Source organism: Cryptomeria japonica, chromosome 6 (genome assembly GCF_030272615.1).
Source record: "Cryptomeria japonica chromosome 6, Sugi_1.0, whole genome shotgun sequence".
Classification (NCBI taxonomy): Eukaryota; Viridiplantae; Streptophyta; class Pinopsida; order Cupressales; family Cupressaceae; genus Cryptomeria; species Cryptomeria japonica.
In genome coordinates, this window is record NC_081410.1 from 10,612,487 (window position 1) to 10,636,938 (window position 24,452).

The window sequence follows — 24,452 nt, forward strand, 5'->3', positions numbered from 1 at the left end:
GGTTACAACACACTGACTCATAGGCCTGGTAAAACATACAGAATAGGTCATAACTGGGACCTTGAATCGTGAAATCTATCTTCTACGCACAGTTTAGCTACTTGATTCTTTGATTGATTACATTCTAATGCACAATTATAATTATATATCGATCCAAAGGATCCAGTCGGCCCAAAAGGGATCAAAACCCGAAGAACAAGACCTAACGTGTAAAATAAACAAGGTCGACCTCTGCTAAGAGATTACTCCAGAAAGTCCAAAGAATGAAACATAGATCGCGGGAAAAGGTCGGCCACATGCCAAGGAACATCAAAATCAACACCCAAGGCTCCACAAGCTTCAGAATGGGTTCCGGTAGATCACCAAAATAGGTCCAGCCGACCAGTAACAAAGGACTGTCAATCAGTAATAGGAAACTGTCATGGAAACTGGTAGCAATATCTTGTTGAAAAATGATCCAAATGCGATGCGGTCCGGAAGAAAGAAATATGATCAAGTCTTCAAGTAGAATCCAACTCCACTGGATCTGGTGAACCAAAATTAGGACACACAGAAAGGAAAACTGAAACTGCAAACAAAAAGCAAAACAAAAAGGTAAATGTTTTTGGTTGATGCTAGATTACTATGAATCGGGGATACTCCTGCATCATGAAAGTAGATTTGAATGATGCATAAAATAAATGGAATACTATGAATGACCATATGTAGAAATACTATTTATATTTCCTTATCGAATAAAGAATCATTATCTCGGTTTGTAGGAAATTGTGTTTATTGTGATATCAATGGATTGATCATTTAGAGCTAAGGATAGTATTGTTGAAGTAAATATACTTATTAGAGGATTTATGAGTTTATTTAAGAATAAAAAGTATTTCATTTTATTATCAAAATTAGAACGTTATACGTCTTTACATATTACATAAATAATTTCTACCTTAAAAAAACATGATTACATCTTCTCTACCAAATTTCAATTACATCATAACAAAACCAAAACTTGTCATACACACTTCATTTATATCATACACATTTTTTATATATAGTAAAAATATAAATGTTTATGTGGTTGAGGTTATTTCGCAAGGTTATGTGGACAAAGGTATTTGGGAGAAAGAAGAAGTATTACCTTGATGAATTTAACTTCAAATTTGACCGTCAAGGAAAGGCTTATATAGAGGCCAATTAGGTCAAAGATTCTCATTGCCCCACTAACTCACATGGTCTTCGATGTGAAACAAGAAGATAAAATGGTCAAAATAGGTTTGAGAAGAGAGAGTTTGTATCTTGTGTGCAACGAAGACTATAGAGACAGAAACACATTTTATTTCAAATTGCAAAATATACATTGATATCAAAGGTAGTTACATAAATGATTTGACAACTTATTCACTGTTAAACAGATGGTGAAAATGGAAAAACTTATTATCGAACTGAATTGTAAAATATCAATACTAATGCTAAATTAATAGTCCCTAAGCTTTCTTTAACCTAGTTAGATACTAAAAGTTTCTATTCTATATCAGGTACACTCATCATTAATATTTGACACTAGCCGAAATTAATATTGTCATCCAAACATTTTATTTTTCGATTAAAAAGCTTAAATAAATTTGCCTATCAAATATTTGGTGAGACCGAAGAAGTAAATTAAAAAAAATCTCTCTTTTAACAGTACTTTGAAAAGCATATTGGGCTATCGTCTGTCTGAATCTGTTGGGCTCATTCTGAACGTCAAATCAGGTTAAAAAAACAATTGAAACAGAGACACATAACTCTTCTACGGGACGTGAATAAAGAACAAGCTTGCACAGCAGATCACAAATTTGATGATTTGTTTGCTGGGTAGGTGTAAAATATTTTTTTGGGTTTTAAGATTTCCAAGATTTCTTAGAGGGTTAAAAGTTACAGAATTTGGATATTAAACATTTCGAAGATTTCCGTACTGAGAAGGGAAAAAAGATCCGGTTTTCAAGCTTTGCTGGGGTGGGTAATTAGAACTTGGGTGTTTTCTTAAGGGGACCGAAATGAGGGACAATACCAGCAGTGACGATGAGTGCAGTGGGAGTGAGGAAGAAACGTATTCCTCGGATAACAGGGACAGTGATAGGAACGATGATGGGAGAAGGAAGGTCACAAAGGAAAATGCGGTTAATACAAGTAGGAAGAGGCCTTATGACGACGACGATGATGATGCAGGGGAGCAGTTTAGGGCCAAGAGGGTAGCCAGGATAAGAGATGTGGTGTTCAGGGTAGTGGTGCCTTCACATGAGATAGGGAAGGTCATTGGGAAACAAGGTGCGAAGATCAAAGTTCTACGAGAAGAAACAGGTGCCAAGATAAAAATTGCAGACCCAGTAGCTGTGAGTTTATTTCTCTACATTTGTTTCGTTTATATTCTAGTTTATTTACAAAAAGTGCATAACCAGTTACTGTAAGCCTCCGATTCACTTCCCTTATTTTAATTCTATTAATTTTATACAGACTGCAGACCCTTTTACTGTAAGTTAATGATTCATTTCCATATATTTGTTATGTATTTATTCTAGTTTGTTTGATAAAATTGCACACCCAGTAGGTCACTAATTTATTTTGCACGCATTTATTTACTTTCTGCTCATATTTATTTTATAAAAAAATCATAGACTCGGTTACTTTAAGGTACTAATTCATTTTCCCAAATATTTTGTGTTTATTCAAGTTATTATATTTATCTTTGTTAAATTGTAGGCCCAGTTTATAGAAATCATCGACTCATTTCCCTACATTTGTTTCGCAACTATTCTGATTTATTCTAGCATTCCCTAGGCGATCCTGGTATTCAATTCGAAGCATTATGGATAGAAATCCAGAGATTTGGGATTTCTCCCAGGTGCTGGGTTTGCTTGGAATTGATTCGTTTTTACAGTGGCACTTGGTCAGCTTATTGGCTGTGACATTGACCTCCCAATAATAATGTTTTACTTCATGACGGTTCAGTTGCTCTATAATTTCCCATGCCTCTTCTAAAATATCATTAAGCCTCTAATTTGGTGTGCTTTTGTGCTTTATAAGGTTTATAATTAGCATTGAGTCACCCTCGATGGCAATTTTGGTAATTTTCAATTTCAGTGTCATTGACAAACCTAGAACCAGTTTTTAAGGTTCTGCTTTATTGTTTGTTCCCAAGTTTAGCTTGTTTGAAGCTGCATAGATAATTTTCCGACTTGAATGATTCAAGGCCAATGGCAGTGGAGCTTCCCATTTTGTTTTTGTTCTATCTGTTGAGGAGGATTGGATCTCATGATCCCATGAATGGGCGGGATTCTTGAAATTATTATTATCATAGTTTGAAGATGAGGTCCCGGCATCCCAAAAGTTTGAGTTGGTCTCGAGACTCTGCATAGACTTGGCAAAATACAGCAAAAAAGAAAACACTTCATAATTAAAAAATAAATCAATGCGTTTAGAGAACACAAAAGTCGAATTTGATTATTGAATTGTCATATTCAAACATGACATATTTCGTATGACCCTCAAAATTTCAAAATTTGAATTTGAAAGTTTTAAAGTTGAACAATACATTGCAATACAACAAAATTATAAATAATAAATGAATAACAGCACTATAATTGTTTACATATGATGATATGTCATAAAAAGCAAATACAATATACATTTTCCTCTTCCCCTGCATGGTTTAACTTAGTTTTCAGGCCTCGAATGAGAAGGTAAGTCAGTATAAAAATGATGACATTGCTTCTGCAAAAGCTTCTTCATTTTACTCCACTCTATTGCTTCTGTCACTCCTCTCTCCAATTCAGCAAGATCTTTTTTAGTAAGCAAGACATCACTATGTTCTTCGATAGTCCAATCATTAGAAGGATCGATGTCATCCTAGTTGATGGTATCATGAGAAAGACTCTCCACCCTTTTGGTTTGAAGGCAAAGGTTGTATTGAATGAAGACAAGGTCATTGAGGTGCTCCTAGGTCAATTCATTTCTTTGTGTGATTGCTCTCAAGTAAGCTCCAATTGCCAGAAGCACTACAAGGTTGAGACAAACATAGATAACTAGCCTCTGAAGCTTTATTGTAATTCTCTCATCATAAATCTATAGAGAAAATGTCAAGTTTATTGAGAGATGTGTCTTCGGACCCTTGGGATGCATACTGGGTACCAGAATGTATCTCTAGTATTGGAAACGTTCCTAGAGGCGTTGTGAAATGTCTGGACATTCGACGTGAAGTCTGCTCTTGTCTCCCACTGTCTCCGGCTACAACTAGGGCATCTCCCAATGGGAAAGAAGAAAACGTTAAAAAAATGGTAAAACGTGCACTAAAAAGTAAAAACCCTAAACGTAAAAAAAGACCATATGCGGGACAAACATGGGACGTGGGATAATCGCTTGTTCAACAGCATTTGCAATTCCTTTTCTTTTGATTTTCCAAACAGATTGACGTTTTGGGCATCAAATTACCCAAGAAGTTGGATGGTCAAGGCAGTGAGAGTGTGAGCACTACCTTGAATCCACTTATTGCCTCTTTTGCACACCTTTCTAACATCCCACGCGACAAATGCTAAAAATACAAATACAGCAAGTAACACCTTTTTCAATTGAAGACTAGCTTACATTATGCTTTGTAGCTCTCACAATCTCAACACAGGCAGAACTTAGAAGAAGCAGCAGCAATAATTTGATTTCTATACTCTATCTAAACATGTTTTAGTCTGTATTTAAACAACAACACACTTTTAAATGTTCCAATTAGCTTCTTTTTCAAAAAATTCTCTCCGCAATTTCAACTTTTAAGCCAAGTCATTCTATTTTTTGGCATAAATCTTCAGCAGGCAGACGGGGGTATCTAAATTTAATAATTGATTAATGATGGAAGCTTCAGATTCCTTCCTTACGGGTTGTCTATAATATAATATAAAGCATAAACTTTTAACTATGCTTTGGAATACTCGCAAATGATATTCTGCTGTTTTATACTTAACTTGACCACTGTTCTTGTTTTCAAAGTTATATGTCATGATATTTTGTGGAAATTATTAAATTATATTAAAAAATTGGCATCGCCAAGTACCCCTGTCTCCTATTTTTGGAAATTAGCTGTATTGGTACTAGTCTCCGGAGTCTCCAAGTGTCCCCGTCTCTTGGTAACCTGAAAGATCCCTAAATGGGTTCTTTGCTGCCCTGGATAAGTTTAAATTAATAAACTATCTTTCAAAGCCTTTTGGTGTTCTTAGAGACTAGACAGAAGATGCAGAAAGTGTTGTTTATTTTTTGGTGATGGGAATTGCAACCATTAACCAATAATAACATAGAATTCAACTCAAAATAAGATATCAGCTTCTGATTTTATTTATGACAGCAGATTACATTTAACTAGGAGTGAAAATACATTCACCAAAACAATTAGAAACATACCACGGATCCAGCGCTGGGGTTTGTTGCTGATTTGCTATCCAGAAATGGATACAGGCATGATTTGAAGGTACAAGGGCAGTCCAGATGTACCAATACACTTATACTACCTCCAAATGAATTACCAATAAAAAATTGGGCCAAAAACCCAATTACCAGCTGGAAATCCAAATTCTGCCAGGCAAAATTATACAATTTTAGCCTTAAATCCTCACTGTTTTGCTCACCCTGATCTCAATTCAAGCCTGATGACTGTGATTTCTTCTACACAGTCCTTGCTGATCCTAACAATGAAGTTAAGAACAAGAAATGGAGTTAAAACCCTCCATTTTATTTATTATCACTCCACAGTCATCTGTAATGGTACGGCCCCCTTGGGAAACAGTACAACTGCCAAAAGAAATAAGTAATGCACTGAAATTGAATGTATTCTTGCTCAGATCTGATGTAATGACCTTGCTGCTAATGATTACTGAGTTTTCTTGTTGAAATGACCCTCAATATGCTTGAAACAAGCTTCTGATGTGTTCCACGTGCCTCCTGTAGAAGGGATTCCGTCCTTCTGAAGACCAAATTTGAGGTTTCTGTCTCAAACTTGCTTGCTGTTGTAAATTGCAGACCTGCAACTTCCAAGTTCTTCACAAAATAATATATCATGAATCAAGAATACCTCTAAGGCTGAATACATGCATTCCTTACATTCCACGTGGGATGTACCTGCTGCAAATGGCGGCCCTAAGGCTGCAAGGATCACGCCCAAGCTAAAGAATCAATCTGCCATGTTGAAACCCTTACTCTGCAACCTGAATCCACAATGAAGAATGGCGTACTCAATCTCTGTCAACTATGCACTCTGCCTAAAGAATCCAATGCCAATAACTGTTGAGGGCTACGTCCCAGCCAGTCCAGATCTTGGGGTTTGCGTCCCAGATGAAGAATCACTCACTTAGAGCAAATTCACAAAATAAGTTTGATTGTGTAAAAAGATAATGAACAATTAGGTCTTCATCTCCTTATATCTCCTTTCCTTTCCAAGCCAAACCCTAAAAGGGAGTAAAGTTGGCGCATTATGAAAAGAGTGTTATTTTCTAATTATGGCGTCAACTATAGGAAAATAACACTAAATTGCAAATAAATAGCGTCAGGCATCCAAAAAGACTCCGGAAGGTGAGAATCATGTAGCAAAGTTCAAGGCCTTTCCAATGAGCTATAACACATAGGCATATCAACCCAGATGAAGCCAGAAACCCCTTATTACTCTGAAATGACTAAATACATAGCCTTATTTTAATTTATTAAATCGCTAACTTAGGAAATATTTAAATATATTAAAATATCTCTAGATATCCAATAACAACCCAAAATAACCAAACAATCATGAATATAACTTTGTCACCTATCTGTGACCGATGCCGGAAAAGCTGAGCTAACTAGCAGTCCCATCCCTAAAATCTAGGGATGCTCCTAGAAACTAGGAAACACACCCAATCTTCTTGAAACTGAAACCATAGTATGGTCCTGTGGAACCTCAAATATGGAAATTGCCACAACCTCTTAAAAGGTAGGGAATCTCCCTAAAAAGTAGGAACCTCTCTTCAAACACTTGTAACTGCTCAAAAGGATCCTGCTTTGCTCCTTGGTCCCCCAGGTGGTCATTCAGTCAACTGCCAGTTCTCCCTAAAAAATAGGAGACCTCGTCCAAAGGTCCGAAACGGCTCACAGAGCCCCTGCAAAGCTCCATGACCCTCAGAATGAGTCCCCTAACCATGTCGTTGACCTACGGGAACTCAAATGGTAGGTCAACCCCTGCTCATCTCAAAAAGGGACATTACAATCTTCTCTTCCCGAAGATTGCTTGCCCTCAAGCAATCTGCACCTGCACGCTGAGAACCAATTCACTGGATCCCATATCAATCTGATAAACGTTACTTCACCCAACCGCTGCGCTACTCTGATATAAACATTTGTATACCCAAAGTGAAACAACTCATCATGGATCCACTGAAGAAATACACCACACATGTCAATACCAGGATCCCAAATCTTTGCATTGTCATATCCATCCATCATGTCAATACTCATTATACTGCTGCTGCAAATCTGGACATCACCTAACCAGCTGAGAGTTTCACTCCAATTGAAACCATAAATACCACCAATCTTCAATGTTGAAATGGACCCATCAATAAGACAATTTCCAACAAGCAAAGTGTGACGGAAACCTCTCCAAAACCCTTGATCAGCAGCTGCAACTTGCCCAATTTCTCCACAAGTTAGTATGTCTTCATTGGAGGATGCCAAATAAATATATTGTTTAGCCATGCACCAAATATAGTCTCTTACACGCTGATCTTCATAGCCCATTGTCACCTCTAAGAAAACTAAGTCACCAATTAGTAAGTACATCGCTGCCCTACCATATGAAAGAGGTGACAAGTCCACAAATGAATAGTAGATGTTTTTGTTCTACAACATGGATAAACCTTTAGTGGCTGGTCCACTATGAATGCCACCTAACAACTCATCAACTTCACACCTAGTCTTCCCAACTTGAATGTTCTCAATGCAAGGTTTCAAATTTGACTCGTTAGATAAAGGAGAATTGTTGATCAAACTCAGAAAATCAAACTGATTTTTATTTCCATTCAATATATCTTCGCTGTCCTTTTCTTCCCTTGGAAAAAATAAAGATCTAATGGATGATTCTCTTTGTATCCTTTCGTCATCTAACCGATTGTGACGCTCTTTGACTCTTTGGAGGTGGTGTCTTGCTTGGGCAGCTCTATGTAACCAATCCTCGTTCAACTTTTGGCAATGTTTTATACCGGCTGCCCCAAAGTACACAAAATCAGACTTATGGTGAGTTGTATTATTTGCATCAGCATAACCCATGCTTGTACCATAAGCACCCGCAAATATAGAATGCAAATCTTTATTCTCTTCATGACCAAAGGCTGTCATATCTTGAGGAAGAGAAGTTACGTCACTGCTGTTATGGACTTCAGAATTATGATCATGCCGTGGTGACAAATCTTTGGATTCACTACACACCATTAAATTTCAAGTTTCCTCATGGTCTTCCCAATTGAGAAGAGGAAGCAGTGTGACAAATGAATCCAAACTTACGTTGTCCATTTCAACCTCATGTTCTTCATCAATTGCTGATTCAAAATCAGTCTTTGGGCAATCTGAAAACTCATCAAACCTCTCATGAATGTCTTGTGTATTGCTTGAAGTTACAAACTCTTCCTTCACATCTTCCACCAAAAATGATGGGACAGCGTTGTAACCAACCAAAGAGGCACCAATTGGATCTACATGTCTCTCAAAATCTTCAAATAGTTTCCTACCAATCTCACTGGTAAACATCACATCTGCTCCTCTTCCTTTGCTTCCCTTGCTCTCAATTGACTCTTGTTTTGTTCTTGGTTGATGACGTGGACTTGAAAACATCAAGTCATCTTCAACTGGTACACCCATGAATTGTGTGAAGGAAAGGTGGTCACGTATCTTTTTAGGAAGAGAGCAATACTTATCATAGTTGTTCATAACTGTATCATTGAATGTCTTGGCAGGAGACCTTCTCCTTGTACTTGTTGAAGGAGTTGTACCCTTAGACTGTCTGGAAATCCTTGAAGGTGTTTGTTCAAATTCTTTCCTTGCTTGTTTATTTCTAAACAACCCTGTCATGATGTCCAATTTGATTTTCAACCAAACTAAACTCAAATCTGAATTAGAACTCTTGATCTTCACCCAACAGGCTGGCAAGATCAAAGCTCTGATACCACTGAAAGATCACAAAATAAGTTTGATTGTGTAAAAAGATAATGAACAATTAGGTCTTCATCTCCTTATATCTCCTTTCCTTTCCAAGCCAAACCCTAAAAGGGAGTAAAGTTGGTGCATTATGAAAAGAGTGTTATTTTCTAATTATGGCGTCAACTATAGGAAAATAACACTAAATTGCAAATAAATAGCGTTAGGCATCCAAAAAGACTCCGGAAGGTGAGAATCATGTAGCAAAGTTCAAGACCTTTCCAACGAGCTATAACACATAGGTATATCAACCCAGATGAAGCCAGAAACCCCTTATTACTCTGAAATGACTAAATACATAGCCTTATTTTAATTTATTAAATCGCTAACTTAGGAAATTATTAAATATATTAAAATATCTCCACATATCCAATAATAGCCCAAAATAACCAAACAATCATTAATATAACTTTGTCACCTATCTGTGACCGATGTCGGAAAAGCTGAGCTAACTGGCAGTCCCATCCCTAAAATCTAGGGATGCTCCTAGAAACTAGGAAACACACCCAATCTTCCTGAAACTGAAACCATAGTATGGTCCCGTGGAACCTCAAATATGGAAACTGCCACAACCTCTTAAAAGGTAGGGATTCTCCCTAAAAAGTAGGAACCTCTCTTCAAACACTTGTAAGTGCTCAAAAGGATCCTGCTCTGCTCCTTGGTCCCTGTTGTGACGTTTTCACACATCGCCCCATTGCAAATGGGGACCCTTGCTTTTTGCTTTTTAGGGTTTGTTTTTAGGTCTTTTAGGGTTTTGTCAGTTGGCCTTTGCATTTTTGAGTGCTGTCGGGGAGATCATGGATAGCAGGTCCTGCTTGAGTGAAGTCCTGATCCTGAAAATTTGACTAAGTCTGGAATGTCCTGATCCTGAAATTTGACTAAGTTTGGAAACTGAAAAACCTCAAAAAACTAGATTTTGCAATATAACTCCTGGAGGTCTGAAACCACTCTCAAACATCCTGAAAGTATATATGGAATATAACTTAAAGTATAAGTGACATTTCCTTTCTTATACTTAAATGTTATATTCCATAAAAATTATCCTGATAGAGAGTTCAAAAAGTCAAATTTCGCTCTTGTCCTTCACTGAGGATCCAGAGCGCATTTTGCTCCTGTCCCTCTCCAAGGGACCAAGGCGAAGCGCTCCTGTCCCTCACCAAGGGTCCAGGGCGAAAAAGCTTATTGGAGTCATTCCTGACCTTGTTTGGTCAAATTGGAACATCAAAGGCATGGTGGAGGACAAAATGAACGTGATAGAACATCCAGACTTGATTAAAAACGATGAAATGATGAAGTTTTTGCCTAGAAGGTCAAAAGTGCTCCTGTCCCTCATTGAAGGACCAGAGCGCTTTTCTTTATATGCAGAATTTTAGACCTTTTTTGGACATTAACTCTTATTTGTAGCGTGAAGTAAGATGAAATCTTCCCTAGCAAAGGAATTTCGGGGTGAAAAGTAAGACAATTTGGCTTAGAAGGCAAAAAGTGCTCCTGTCCCTCACTGAAGGACTTTAGCTTGAATTTCAAATTTGCACCATTTTTGCAAGATTAAAGTGATTTTACGATTTGAAGAGGTCAAGGGAAGCATGTTTTGTCCATTGAACATAATTTAAGTGGTCTACAAAGGAGTAAATCAACCCAAGTGACAAAAAGTGCTCCTGTCCTTCATTGAAGGACCATAGCACTTTCAAGTTTCTCCTCTTTGTTTGATATTTTATGGCAAAACTTGACTTGGATGGGAAGGACGAAGGATGTTTTATGCCTTGGACGCGATTGAAGGTTTAAAAGAACAAAGAAATACACCAAGATGCAAAAAGTGGTCCCGTCCCTCTCCAAGGGACCAGAGCGATTTTCCAAAAAGTGCTCCCATCCCTCTCCAAGGGTCCAGAGCGATTTTCCAAGAAAGTGTAAATTTCTTGCAAAGACAAGGCAAGTTTGTGATTGAAATGAATGGAAGAGGACATGATTAGCCCATTGAAGATAATTTGGGAAGCTAGCAAAGGACGGATAAGCTTGAAGTTGAAAAAGTGCTCCTGTCCCTCACTGAAGGACCAGAGCGCTTAACATGTTATCTAGCCTTTCTCACCAATTTTGGACAAATTGAGGCCAAGGCGCAAGTTTGAAAAAGTGTTTAAAATGCCTTGAAGTGGAATTGAGATGCGAGAGTTGCAAATTTTGACGACAATTGGCAAAAGTGCTTCTGTCCCTCACCAAGGGACCAGGGCGCAATTTCCAAATATGACTATTTACCTTGCATTTTGAAATGATATTTTTATTACCAAGGCTCAAGATGGAGTGAAATGTGATATTCTACGCCTGGAGGATAATTTGAAGTTGATATAATCAAGAATTCATGCAATGGACTCAAAAGTGCTCCCGTCCCTCACTGAAGGACCAGAGCGCTTTTTATGAAAACAACAAATTCCCTCCGAGATTATGCTAAGGCAAAGTTGTGTGAGATGGGAAGGATCATCTAAAGCATGGTGAACAAAGGTTTGACTTCAAAAAATTGAGAATCCTAACCCAAAAGTAAAAAAGTGCTCCTGTCCCTCACCCAGGTTCTAGGGCGAAAATGTCCTAAAGGTACCGTCCTCCTAAAAATCAAGTGAATTAAACTCAAGACTCCAATCAAAAATGCCATTTTAAAATGCCTAGATGAAGTTTTGAACGTGAAAATGAGGAATGCAAGGCCTAGAATGCAAAAAGTGCTTCTGTCCCTCTCCAAGGGACCAAAGCGAAGTTAATGGCATTCATTATTTTTTACCATATTTGGGCGTTAATATCCTCCAAATCGCATTAGATGCCAGATTGCTAACTTTGGAATATATGAAAAAATTAATTAAATTGGCATTTAATAAATTCATTTTGGGCCTCAAAAAATCGAATTTCTATTATAAAGGCATTTAAAATTAATTTTTGTGAAATTAAAAATTAAAAGTTGAGCGCACAAGGCATTATTTGCCTTTATTTGACAAGTCGGCCTACTCCTTTTTAGTTTTTATTTATTATTTCACTTTTTATTTGCTAGGTCGGCCTCATGGGTAAGTGGAAGGTGAGCGCTCTATATATTGGAGGTGTTGTTTCACAATTCAAATCATTCAATCATCCTTCCAAGTGCGAAATTGGAGAGCAATTTGAGGAGCGAAATCCCAAGGAGTGGAGCGAATTTCTACTAAGTGTGGAGAAGCTAGTGGAGGGCGAAATTCATCTTGAAGGCTATTGGAGAGGCGTATTTCTTGCTAGTTTGGAGGATAATTTCCAGATTTTTTGAAGACATTTGAAGGCGAATTTCCAGATCTTGAAGAAGCTAGTGGAAGGTGGAGTTCTTTTCCAAGCTAAAGGAGGTGCATTTTATCCAAGGGAGGCTATGATCTACACTTTGCCTAGCGAAATTCTTTTTTTTTTTTACATCATTTCTTAGAGTTTAATACTCAAAGGGAAGGTATGAAGAATTACTTTTTTGAAGATCTCATTAAAGACTTATTGTGATCCCATTGCAATTTTGTAAAATCTAAGTCTTGAAAACCCAATTTCCATTCATGATTAATTTGAAAATGTATAGTTCTTGATTTATCATGACTTTTTCAAATTAATATCTTAAGTTTTACCTTTGAAAGGTCTTAAATTTCATGCTTTAAGGTTTGATGCTCAAAAGACTAACTTTAATATTTTGTGTAGGCATCAAATGGAGATCCCGGAGTTGGAAAATCAAGCCAGATCAAGGATGGTCTCCTCCAAGAAGATCAAGCAAGGACAAGGGCGACCTCCTCCAGTCAAGCATTGACAAGGACGACCTTCTTCGATCCAACGTCATCAAGGGCGACCTCTTCCAATCCAGCATTCCAGGGCGAGGTACATCATCATCCTGCAAATCAAGGACATGAGAAGTCAGAGCAAAGGGTTCGTTGAAGAAGCAGATAGTTCCAGATGAATTAATTAAAGCTAGCTTCTCAACAACATCAAGTTGAATATCTACCAAGTTACAAGTGTCAGACAAGGTGGCATCCTAGTCATCACTTCTCCAGTCGGTGTGCTCCACCTGAGCGTGTCCAGATTCAATGTACCTAACTCATGGAAGGTGGCACAAACTTTGATGTACCTACCCCAGCTATCCATTGGTGGAATTTTCCAGAGAGGACATGTGTCCAAGCAATACAATTATTTCATTGGTCGAGCATTAAATGTTATGTAATGGTTGTAACAAACCCTAATTAGGGTTTTCATTATTGAATCTTGGCCATTGATCTCAAATTGATCTTAGCCATCGAGTTGTATTATGGGCACTATATAAGCCCTGGTATTTCATTTGTAAAAGCAATAGAATAGAGTTAGTGAATAGAGAGTAGCTAGCTAGTTGGTAGAATAGCAATTAGAGTATAGTAGAGAGAGAAGGCAAAGATTGTTGCCAAGATGTTGTTGTAAAAGACTTGTAACTTCATTGAAGAAATGGTGAAATTTATGGGTCAATTCGACAATTTGCATGGTCTTTATACTTCTCATATTTGATTTCATGTTATTAGATGAATGGAAGAAATGTGCTTGATTGATGGTGAAATTCGTATATCCATACTACTAGTAGTTTGTTGATTGCAGACTTGCCTTGCGTAGTCAACTGGAATCATTTAGCTTAAGCTTAACTTCAATTGTCGCTTCTTCATTGATATGCATCAACCTGATGGTGTCTATGCCTGCAGTGATGATTTGAACATCATAAAAGCCTTCCTTCGAAGATCGCACTAACCTTGTGGAGATGGTCCAGCGATGTCAAAACAAGACTTAGTTAGAATTTCATCAAAGATCATTCATTGCTCTTACATTCTTAGTGTTAGGATTAGATCCTTTTCTCGCCCTCATCTTTTTTCCTTTTTTTTTCAAATCTAAGGCAGTAAAATCCTGTGTTCCAGCAATGTTCAAAGCAAATCAGAAGTTCAGTCATCAAGTGTAAGTCCCCTTGTGATTCCAGCAAATCACATCATACCACAGAGAGCTTATCCACATGTAGAGACCTTACATACAAGAACCTTGAAGTCATCCCGATTGATCCTTTTCGCGACATCTTCAGCATTCGGATGCTTTATTCAAGAGAGGATAAGGTACCCTTAGGTATTTTATTCCTTGTTTGATTGTGTACAAAATACACGTCAACAGTCCCCCAGGTGGTCATTCAGTCAATTGGCAGTTATCCCTAAAAAATAGGAGACCTTGTTCGAAGGTCCGGAACGGCTCACAGAGCCCTTGCAAAGCTCCATGACCCTCAGAATGAGTCCCCTAACCATGTCGTTGACCTACGGGAACTCGAATGGTAGGTCAACCCCTGCTCATCTCATGTCACCTAAAAAAAAGGACATTACATAACCTTGGAAAACGTTTAAATGAATATAAGAATTAAGTAAAAAATTGGAGGTTGTTTGAACTTTCAAGTTTTTAGTTTTTCCCTCTAGTATTAAGTTAAAAATCAAAGGATCACTTTATATGGCTATTGCTTTTCCCTCCTTTGAATTACTCTATCTAATTAGTGCATGAGACAACCCTTGCCATGATCTCCTCATTGGCCTTAAATGTATTAGAGAAGTATAACTTTGGGTTTATGCAGGAGGCAAGGCATGTATCGGTTGGTGGAGTTGGTTTGTCCATCTATGATCAATGATGCGCCAAGTGATTTCATATTTTCTTTTGTTTCCACCATAGTAATGCAAATGATTTCTTTGGCCTTATCCATGGCCTCATAGACATAACCCTTAGACATACTTCACCCATCCACCCAATGAAGAACCTTGACCAATGACTTCGGTACCTAAAAAATTGAAAACTAAATCAACCATAAGCAAATAGATAATTATATATAAGCTTAATGTTTGTAATTTTTACTTACCTTGATTAACTTCTATGCATGTTTGATGAATAAGTCATTAAAAATTCTTCTTGTTGCTTTCTCCCCTTCATTTTCTTTTTGGAATATAGAGATTCTATCTAAACATTGGACACAAACATTTGCTTGAGAGAGCAAATCATGTCACTCATGGTTACATAACCAAAGAACGTACCCAAGTATGGTTGTAGATAAATTTGGTAACCTATTTCACATCTTCAACCACACTTTTGACCCATCCAATCTTTCCAATGTCCTCTAGCATCAAATCTAGGCAATGTGTAGCACAAGGAATTTAAGTGATAGTAGGATGCCTCTCCATAACATGTCTCCCCATAGATACATATGTTGCTGTGCTGTTTGTGATAAGAACATTGGTAACCCCAACCTCTGGGATGACCCCATCCAATAAATTGCACAAAATGTCAGCATTTTTGACTCCGTTCAAGGCATGTATGTTCTTCAAGAACATCGTTGTGCTATTAAAGCTTCTAAACAATTAATGAGATTCCTATTTAGTCCATTTGTCCATCCATTTTAAGATGCTACAGCCTTTCCATTGACATGCTTTCCTCTGATCATCAACCACAATTTGTGTATTTTTATTTCTTCCTTTAGCAATAGCTTATTCAAATCCCTATTGTTGGAGTTTTGAATTCCTTATTGATAACTATCATTGCATTCACCAACCTTTCCCAATATGGGCTGTTTACCATATTGAAGGGTAAATTATTATAGTACCAGAAGTTTGCCATTGTCATCCTAGCCTCATGGTGTTTTTCCTTATTACAAGTGGTACCTTCAACTGAAGGCTGTGCTTTTGGAGCGCTATGTGGAATAAAGGAATTTCAGTGAAGGAAGATGGCTAGAAGTAGAACCCTCAAGAGTCACCAATAGAGGAAAGTGGATTACGAATGCTTAGGGCAGAAAAGGAATCCATAAATAAACTAGGATTGATATACATCACCACTGCCATTGCTTCTTTTGTCCTCTACTTTTGTAGTCTTTTTCATTTCACAATTGGTAAGTAGGGCATCCAGGGATCTCTTAATTTCTTTGGGCACATTAGGGCATGCCTTCACATCATGTCCAAGTATTTTAGCAATCTGGTATTTTATTTTATTGATTACTCTTGTTGTAAGGAGCTGACATTTAATACAATGGACTTGGCCCTTGATAGTACTTGGCATTCCATACTTCCATGTAGGTTCTTTCTTATCATTCATTGGTGTTGAACTTGAGATTGCTGATTTTAACATAGAAAAAAAATAGCAAGATTTTGAAAAAAAATCAGTAGTGTTTTGAAAAATAATATATGGTAAAATGACAAACATTTGTAGGTGGGGGGATGGGAAATAGATAGCATTTCACCTAGGTTTTCAACTTTTATAATTTCCAAATGAAAAAAATTAAAATTAAATAGAATATTGATTTAAATCCTTGAAGGTGCCTTAAAAACATTTTTCCAATCCCTCCTCTTAGTGTGCTTTTGTCATGTGGATGCTGAAGATGCCCTCTACTAGGTGAAATAAGACCAAAAATATCACAAAATAAATTGAAATGTTAAAAATTGTGTGTTTTGTTATAACTTGTCATTAGGAGAGTCCGCAAAAAATTCACAAGTTCGAGTGGAAAACTCGATTGAATACTCAACCTAACTCGCCCCTTATTTTGTTCATGAGACCAAGTTGTCTTAGTGGGGTAAGTTGGAAATCTTTTGAGTTGGAATGAGTTAGTTGATTACTTACCAAGTTTTCCTATTGTGATTATTATGATACCACAATCACATGGGCAATACTTTTGCATTGACTCTTTGAGATGCATTATAAATGGATTCAAATAATTTTTGTGATTGGTAAATTGAGGAATTAGAGCCCTAATCCATTGTAATAAAAAACTTTTAAAAAACGTTGCATGAGGAAACATAGCTCTCTATAAAGATGAAAAGGTTGAGTAAATTGGAAAGGGAAGTTTTTTGAAAGTGATGCTAGGGTTTTTCCTACACACTCGCATAGTACTTGCTTTGTTTTTGATTTGGAAGGAAATTTTCTTACCTTGGACTAGTGAAAGATGGAACAACATCAATTGGACATGGTTTCTATGATGGGTCAATGTGAGGTCCCCTCCACTAGAGATCTTATGGGAGCTGCATAATATAAATCACATTTTCCTAAGCTTTATTGTGACCTTAAGGGCTCCCATGATTTGCATGAAGGGAACTTTCAAAAAGTGATGGCAGGGTTTTGCCTATGCAGTTGCATAGGATTCGCTTTGTTTTTGATTTGGAAGGGGTTTTCCTGCCTTGGATCAATGAAAGAAGGAATGCCATCAATTGGATGTGGTTTCCATGATGGCATAGGGTGAGGATCCTCCACTGTAAATCTTGATGAAGGGGAATTGGCAGATGAGGAGGTACATAGAGATGACACTAGTTTGCTCCTTTCACAATTTTTGGCCAAGCATTTCAAATTAGACTACTTGATAGCCTCTCTTGTAAGGTGAAATTCTTCTTGGCCCCCATGCAAAAAGTTTTTTCTTTGTGACTTGTAATGCTCTTGAAGACAAAGATTTGTTGATTTAGAAGGAGTCGTAGGCTTTTGACAAATAATATCTCTTTTCGAAACGATGGTTTTCAAACTTAAACTCCACCACATAAGTCTTTTTTTGTTAATTCCAATTTGGGTGAGACTCCCCAACCTATTGATGTACTTTTGGGGCATCACCCATCTTTCTTCAATTGGAAATACCATCGAAAAATTCATTTTCAATTTGAATTTACATTTCCTTGAATTCTTGTGGCAATGGACCTTTCCAAACAACTACTAGATACCATCGAAAAATTCATTTTCAATTTGAATTTACATTTCCTTGAATTCTTGTGGCAATGGACCTTTCCAAACAACTACTAGGCTACTAGCAGAAATAAAGATCAAGGCATGCACTAAAATATGGAACCAATTAGTGGATTATGAACGACTATCGGTTAGGTTTAGATGGTGTTATGCCATAGGCCACAAGGCGAATGATTGTCTTAAACTCTCTCCTTCAACCAAAAAGGAAAAGCCCTTGAAGAAAGCTACTTGGTGGAAAGGGACAAATTTGAGTCGCCAACATATTTTTCTTGCAGATAGTTAAGGCGATAAGCATGAGGCTTCTCTTGATTTGACAATTTTTCGAAAGAAGGGCTCAATTCCTATACAAGCAAAGTCCTCCTTCTCCATGACTCTAAAAAGGTTCGTTCAAAACTCTTTGCTTTCTTTGGAAGAAGTCCATTTACAATGCTTAGGATCTGATAGATATGCCCTTCTAGGAAACCAATGGACAATTGTTAAGTAGAATAAGAGAGCATCATGCAAGATTGAAAATGGTCGAAGTACAATGACTTTGCATTCCCATGTTAAGATGGGAAAGTAGGGACCTTAGAAAACATAGATTTGTTCAGATTTTTGGATATATTCACTAGCTTTTTTAGTGGGACATTCTAGGAGGTAAATTCTCTTTGTCATGTGGGAGTCGTGTTTTGTTGGTGGAGATTCTTATTTGCACTATATATATATCAAGCTAGAAATATTGTTCCAATAGTATTTTATTCTTACAATGCTCTTCATTTACTTTTGCTGTTTTAGGAGTAAGATTTAAAAAGATCTAAAAAAAAATCATTATTGAACTAACCCGTTAGTGGGATGATTGAAACTCAGTTCCCTTCCAATTTAAAATTGGGTTATGTCCATGCTCCCTTCACATGAATAAGCTGCTCTGCACTCATTAAGCTAACTTTGAGCTTATAGATACTTGTATCAATTGAATATTAGGAACTGATCTGGTCTAGTGAACCATGTCTTGTCACTCGTCAGAACTTTTCTAATTCTATATCATCCTCCTCTATTTTTACAAAATATTTAGTATATGTTTAGAAACATTGTTTGTGAGGAAATAATGCTATCCAACTATCGATCACATTCTTTAGTGAGAATGTTTCAAGTTCAAACCCATTATTTTACGATAGAAATCATAAAATGATGGGCAAGCCAACTATCAAACACATTATTTCATAACATATCAAGTTCAATGGCCTGAAGGAGGCAAGCACATCATTCCAAGAGGGGAATGTTATTGTTTCAGAATTATGTTTTTCACATTCACGTTATTTTTTCAATGCATACCCAAAATGAAAATGTTAGCCACTTTATAATTGGGTCTCCATGATTTTTTCAATAATAACTAAAATATTTGTCAATATGAGGGTGCAAGGAATTTATTTGTCAATCATCATTCGAGATATGATATTTAGTGAGGAAAACACAGTTTTGCCCTAAATTTGATGGAAAATGTAATTCATGTGCATGCGCATTCACAATAACCTAAGTTATTGGTTCAGGTTTGGGGTTGGGTATGATTTGAAGTTCGGGTACACAATATGGCAGTTGTTTTGGGTTTGGGTATAGGTTCATATATATAATATATATTAAAAATATATAAAAACAATACTACCCAACATATTTATAATCTATATATATTAAGAATATATAAAAATATAAATACTTATAATTGGCAAAAAACAAAATACTTCATAATACGCAAACAAGAAAAAACTCAAAAACTCATAATCTACTGAGCTGTCAAATGTCAATAAGAAATGAAAATTGCAATCAATAATCTGCTTTTGCTTTTCATTGAGAACATCAAAATCAACATCGGGTTCATTCGAACTACAATCAAACAAAATGTCACTCCCAGCAGCCATTTCATATGTAGAATATGCCTCATCTAAAGAGACTATGGGAAGCTATGCAACAAAAGCAGTTAAGTCAGCTCTCTTAGGAATTAGATTCCAATTTCTTATCACCTTCTCTTTGCAATCAAGTTCCAATGTGACAAGAGATGCAAGTTGGAGTGCACATAGACCAAATCTGCAGCTTTTTTGCAGGCAACATGTTGTGCTTAACTTAGTGCATAAAGGATTATGTACTTCAATTCTGCTTAGTTAAAGAACTTGGAATGTGTTGAAATTGCATACAAACTCAATACAACATTTTTATTAAATATAAAATTATAATATATAATAGTGAAAGAAAATTAAGGAAGTCAAAAAATAAAAAATGCATATGTTAGAATTTTTTATTCCAAGAGCTGCAGGTAAATATAGCCTTGACCATGTATTTACCACACTATTCATGAGTATCGTTCTTGTACTTGTCTCAAAGAGTTCAAACATCATGATTCCATGAAGATATAGAGTGGCCATACTCACCCAACACAACACTTTATATAGCTACATATGGGAATATTCTTCTAAATGCGGTTTTGTGCACAACCACCACCTTTGGTTGCTGGCCTCCTTGACAAGAAAGGTACCTTTGGGCTATAATATTTTGGAGACAAAACAAAGTTATGAGATGCAAGTGTGTGGTCATCTTGTTCCAACAATATGAATGATTTTTTGCATTCTTTTGAAAAATGCCTCAATGGGGCCATTTTCCTTGGGTTCTATTATATAGTCCTTATTTTTTCAACCATGGAGTCCATGACATCATAAATTTCACCCAAATGTGGTCGATCTGTATCAATATACCTAATCATACTCGTGTTGGGCTCGGTGAAACTCAAAACACATTTCATGAGATTCCACCACTCATCATCAAGGATCAATGCTTTGACCTTTTGGGTTCACTTAGAATTTGATGGCCGTTGTACACTCCAAAGAGTGTGGATGACCATGAAACTCAATGGCTCTTGCACCTTCACAAGTCATCTTTAGACAATTGTGTGTAATGTGAATCAAGTCTTGGCAACCTAAAAGGGTGTACAAACATAAATCAAATTAAAAAAATTAAAAAATAGATGACATTAAATTTTTTTAAAAATATAATCAAAATATAATAAAATTAATCTTCAACAACTACATGTTGGAGAAGGCATTGAAGATGACTTGTGACATATGATGATTTGTAGCAAATATTTGAATCTCATAGATTTCTTCGACCCACTTGATTTTTGTCCCAATCTTTTGTGTTGTCATGTTTAGAGTGTAGATTGCAAGTGGTGTCCAAGAAATATGACTGTATGTACCCTCCACTATTAAACTAGTAGCGTTGCAATTTTTAGCATTGTTTGATATGACTTGCACAAGTTTTTTTGGGTCCACCATCTCAATTGATTGTATGAGGATATTGACAATGAAGTTTGCATCCCTCATTTTCCCCTTATAATCAATCGCCTTGAAAAACATCATCCCTTTAGGCCACATTGCAATGACATTAATTGGTGGTCTATTTTTGCAATCCTTCCATCTATAAAAAATGGACACTTATGTTTGGGACCATATATCATTGATTACCCTCAACGATACCTTTACGAAAGTTTTTTATCTGGCCAATAATGTGGTGCACACCTTTTGATACCCGATACTATTGTAATCAATAGGAGCATTAATAATTGGTGTCACCATTTCTGGCTGAAAGGAAGCCCAAATAAATGCAATGAGCAATTTTTTGATTTGCAACCTCCCTTGATTCATTCTAGAATGCCTTATCTAATGGGCCTCTTTTACGGGAAAGAAAGGAGGTGTTGCTTTCTTGGGAAGATAGTGGTGGATTGAGAGGATATCGGCTAATTGATACTATTGAGCCAATAGGAGGTCTGTGTGATCCTTTCTTGGATGGAGGATGTGATCTTACCTTTGCTTTGTTACTTACAATGTTGACAACATATTGTTCTTTGATATGTGCTATTATTTGTTCCTTTGGCAGCCCTTTTTTATTTTTCGTGAGACAAATTCTTATTCCTAAGCTAGTTGTAGTGCACAGATGAGCTTTCATTTGGCTATATGAGCTCTTTTACTTGTTTTTACATTGGCTACAATGCCAACAAAATGGCCACCTCAAGGAAGTTTCACAATCATATATATATGCTACCAAAGAAGTGACAGTGCTTCAATTTTGAATACCATCTCTGGCATTGTGCATTTGAACTAGAACTACCAGCCATTTTGTATGAATAACAAAAGAATATGATAAAATATTACAACCTTACATTGCGTTAATTGTAGAAAACAAAAAAAACTGCATCACAACCATTATATTATGTATAAAAAGTTTAAAAAATATTTAGTATGTTTTTGAAAAACTCATAATATGGATTCACCTTTGATAGATAAATCTTGTAGGTGCAGCTCTTTCTTTTTTGTAGCCTTCACCTTCTAAGAAATATCCAACAACTCATGTAGCCTTCACCTTTGAAGAAACATCTAACAACCTTTCAGAATAAAAAAATGGCAGCTTGGAGTCAAAAAATGTCATGCTCCCACCTAAGAAGCAATATAAACCTTAAACTAGCAATTTCACTTTAGCGTGCAATGGGTACTTCGAACAGGTGTGATAACTTAATCAGTGAAAATTTGGTCTATTTTTTATACACATTTGTGCAGTACATAAGGTCAATTGATAGACAATTTAGAAAATGTTGTTTGTGTAACAAAGGTCTCGATGGAGAAGTGATAGCTTCAAAACAACTACGCATCCGCTGACAGGGATCCAAACATGACTGAAACAAAACTTATGAATAAGGAAGATAATTAGGCTCTATCACTGATGGGCTCATGTTATGTTGTAGAGAGAGAGAGAGAGAGAGAGAGAGAGAGAGAGAGAGATAGATTGTGATGTCCCTTCTTCTGGTTCTGCTCCTTGTTGAATAATCCTTTAGGAAATCAAAAAAAGTCTGCCTTAACTCCTTTCTAGGAGTCACGACACTCACTAAGAGTGTTCTGTATATAGTTCCCACATTCACTTAGAATGCATCTGATTGAGACTCAAAATTCACTAAGAATGCTCTTGATCTAATCTTACCCTTCACTAAGGAGTTCCCACATTCACTTGGAATGCATCTGATCAAGACTCAACATTCACTAAGAATGGCCTTGATCTAATCTTACCCTTCACTAAGAAGGAGTTCCCACATTCACTTAGAATGCATCTGATCAAGACTCAACATTCACTAAGAATGGCCTTGATCTAATCTTACCCTTCACTAAGAAGGTCCCTGAATTAATCCTCTTGCTCTTAGCCCCTTGCAATACTTCTCTACCCCCCTTAGACACTTGAAGGCTTTAGTCTGATTACGTCTCTCCTGAAATCTGTATCTTCCTTTGCCTGGAATGATGGCAATGAATGGGTTCTTGACGGGTGACTGTGATGAACACCCCCTCGATTCCCTTTGCTGGAGATGAAGCGAATGTATAAATCAGTATACTGTCTGGGAGTGAATGTCATCTTTATCTTACTGTTGCTGCAGATTCTTAATTCTGATTCCACCACCCATATAATGAATGCCTTAGATGAATGATGGCTGGTCTTCTTATATCCCTGTCCTTGAATGGGGGGTTGCTTGGGATAAGTCATATCCCATGTCTTTCGGTAATCACATCCTCCCTTAAATGATGGCAATCGCTGTGTAAACAATAATCAGTTTCCTACTTATAATTGCATCCTTCCCATAATGATGCTTATCTAATCGCATCTTTTGATGTGCATTCAAGTTAATAATTGGAGATTGTTAGTTAAGGTCTTAACCGATATGCATTATGGATTCTTACTGGTAAATCGACTCCTCCTTAACCAGCGATGAGGAGACTAGATAACACATATTTGATGATGAACTATTATTTAGATAACTAACCAATGGAATGGCTAGTTATCCTAATGGTACCTGCTGGTTGTATAGATTGATATCATTTTCATTTAATCACAATCAGATTTAGGGTAATTCATATTCCTGATTTCATGCTAGTGACCTTTTCCTTCTTGTAATGACCGAGATCAGGCCTGTGATATTTCCTCTCTTCTGGATCAATGGTGATCTCACTAGATGCTTTTGATTCTTTCCTTTATATCTCTCAATGTGAGGGAGAGGTCACACCTCTTCACCATCTATGCCCTTTGGCAAGAGACACACCCTTTCACCGTTAGCAGCCTTTGAAAGAGTGCAACTCTTCATTATTTCTGCCCTTTGAAAGGGACACAACCTTTCACAATCAGATCTGCATTTCTGATTTTCCAAAATTATCGCCCCTTAAATGAGGTTCTCTTCTCCCTTTTATATCTCATGTTTGAGGGTGTCACAACTTTTCATGTCATGTCTTTTGACCATTCATTAACTTAATAAAATTTTAATTATATTTGTTTTATATTTTAATTTAATTTTTAATATTTTAATTATATTATTATTAAATTCTATTTCAAAGTGGGGACATTATAGAGATATAGGAAAAGAGATATGGGTAGAAAGAGAGAGCAGGAAGGAGAGAGAGAGAGATGGAAATAGGGATAGGAAAGGAGAACAAGGAGTGTATGTATATAAGAGAAAG

General features: G+C 36.7%; 1 protein-coding gene across 1 annotated transcript in view; it reads left to right on the top strand.

Annotated features, from left to right (window-relative positions):
• Positions 1-1,640: 1,640 nt before the first annotated feature.
• The window catches only part of LOC131069598 (uncharacterized), a 41,234-nt gene continuing 18,422 nt past the window's right edge, over positions 1,641-24,452 (top strand). Inside the window, exons 1-2 of the mRNA XM_058005123.2 lie at positions 1,641-1,845; positions 2,019-2,363. Of these exons, the coding sequence (XP_057861106.1) occupies positions 2,028-2,363 (336 nt within the window). The 5' untranslated portion in view covers positions 1,641-1,845; positions 2,019-2,027. The remainder of the gene's footprint in view (positions 1,846-2,018; positions 2,364-24,452) is intronic.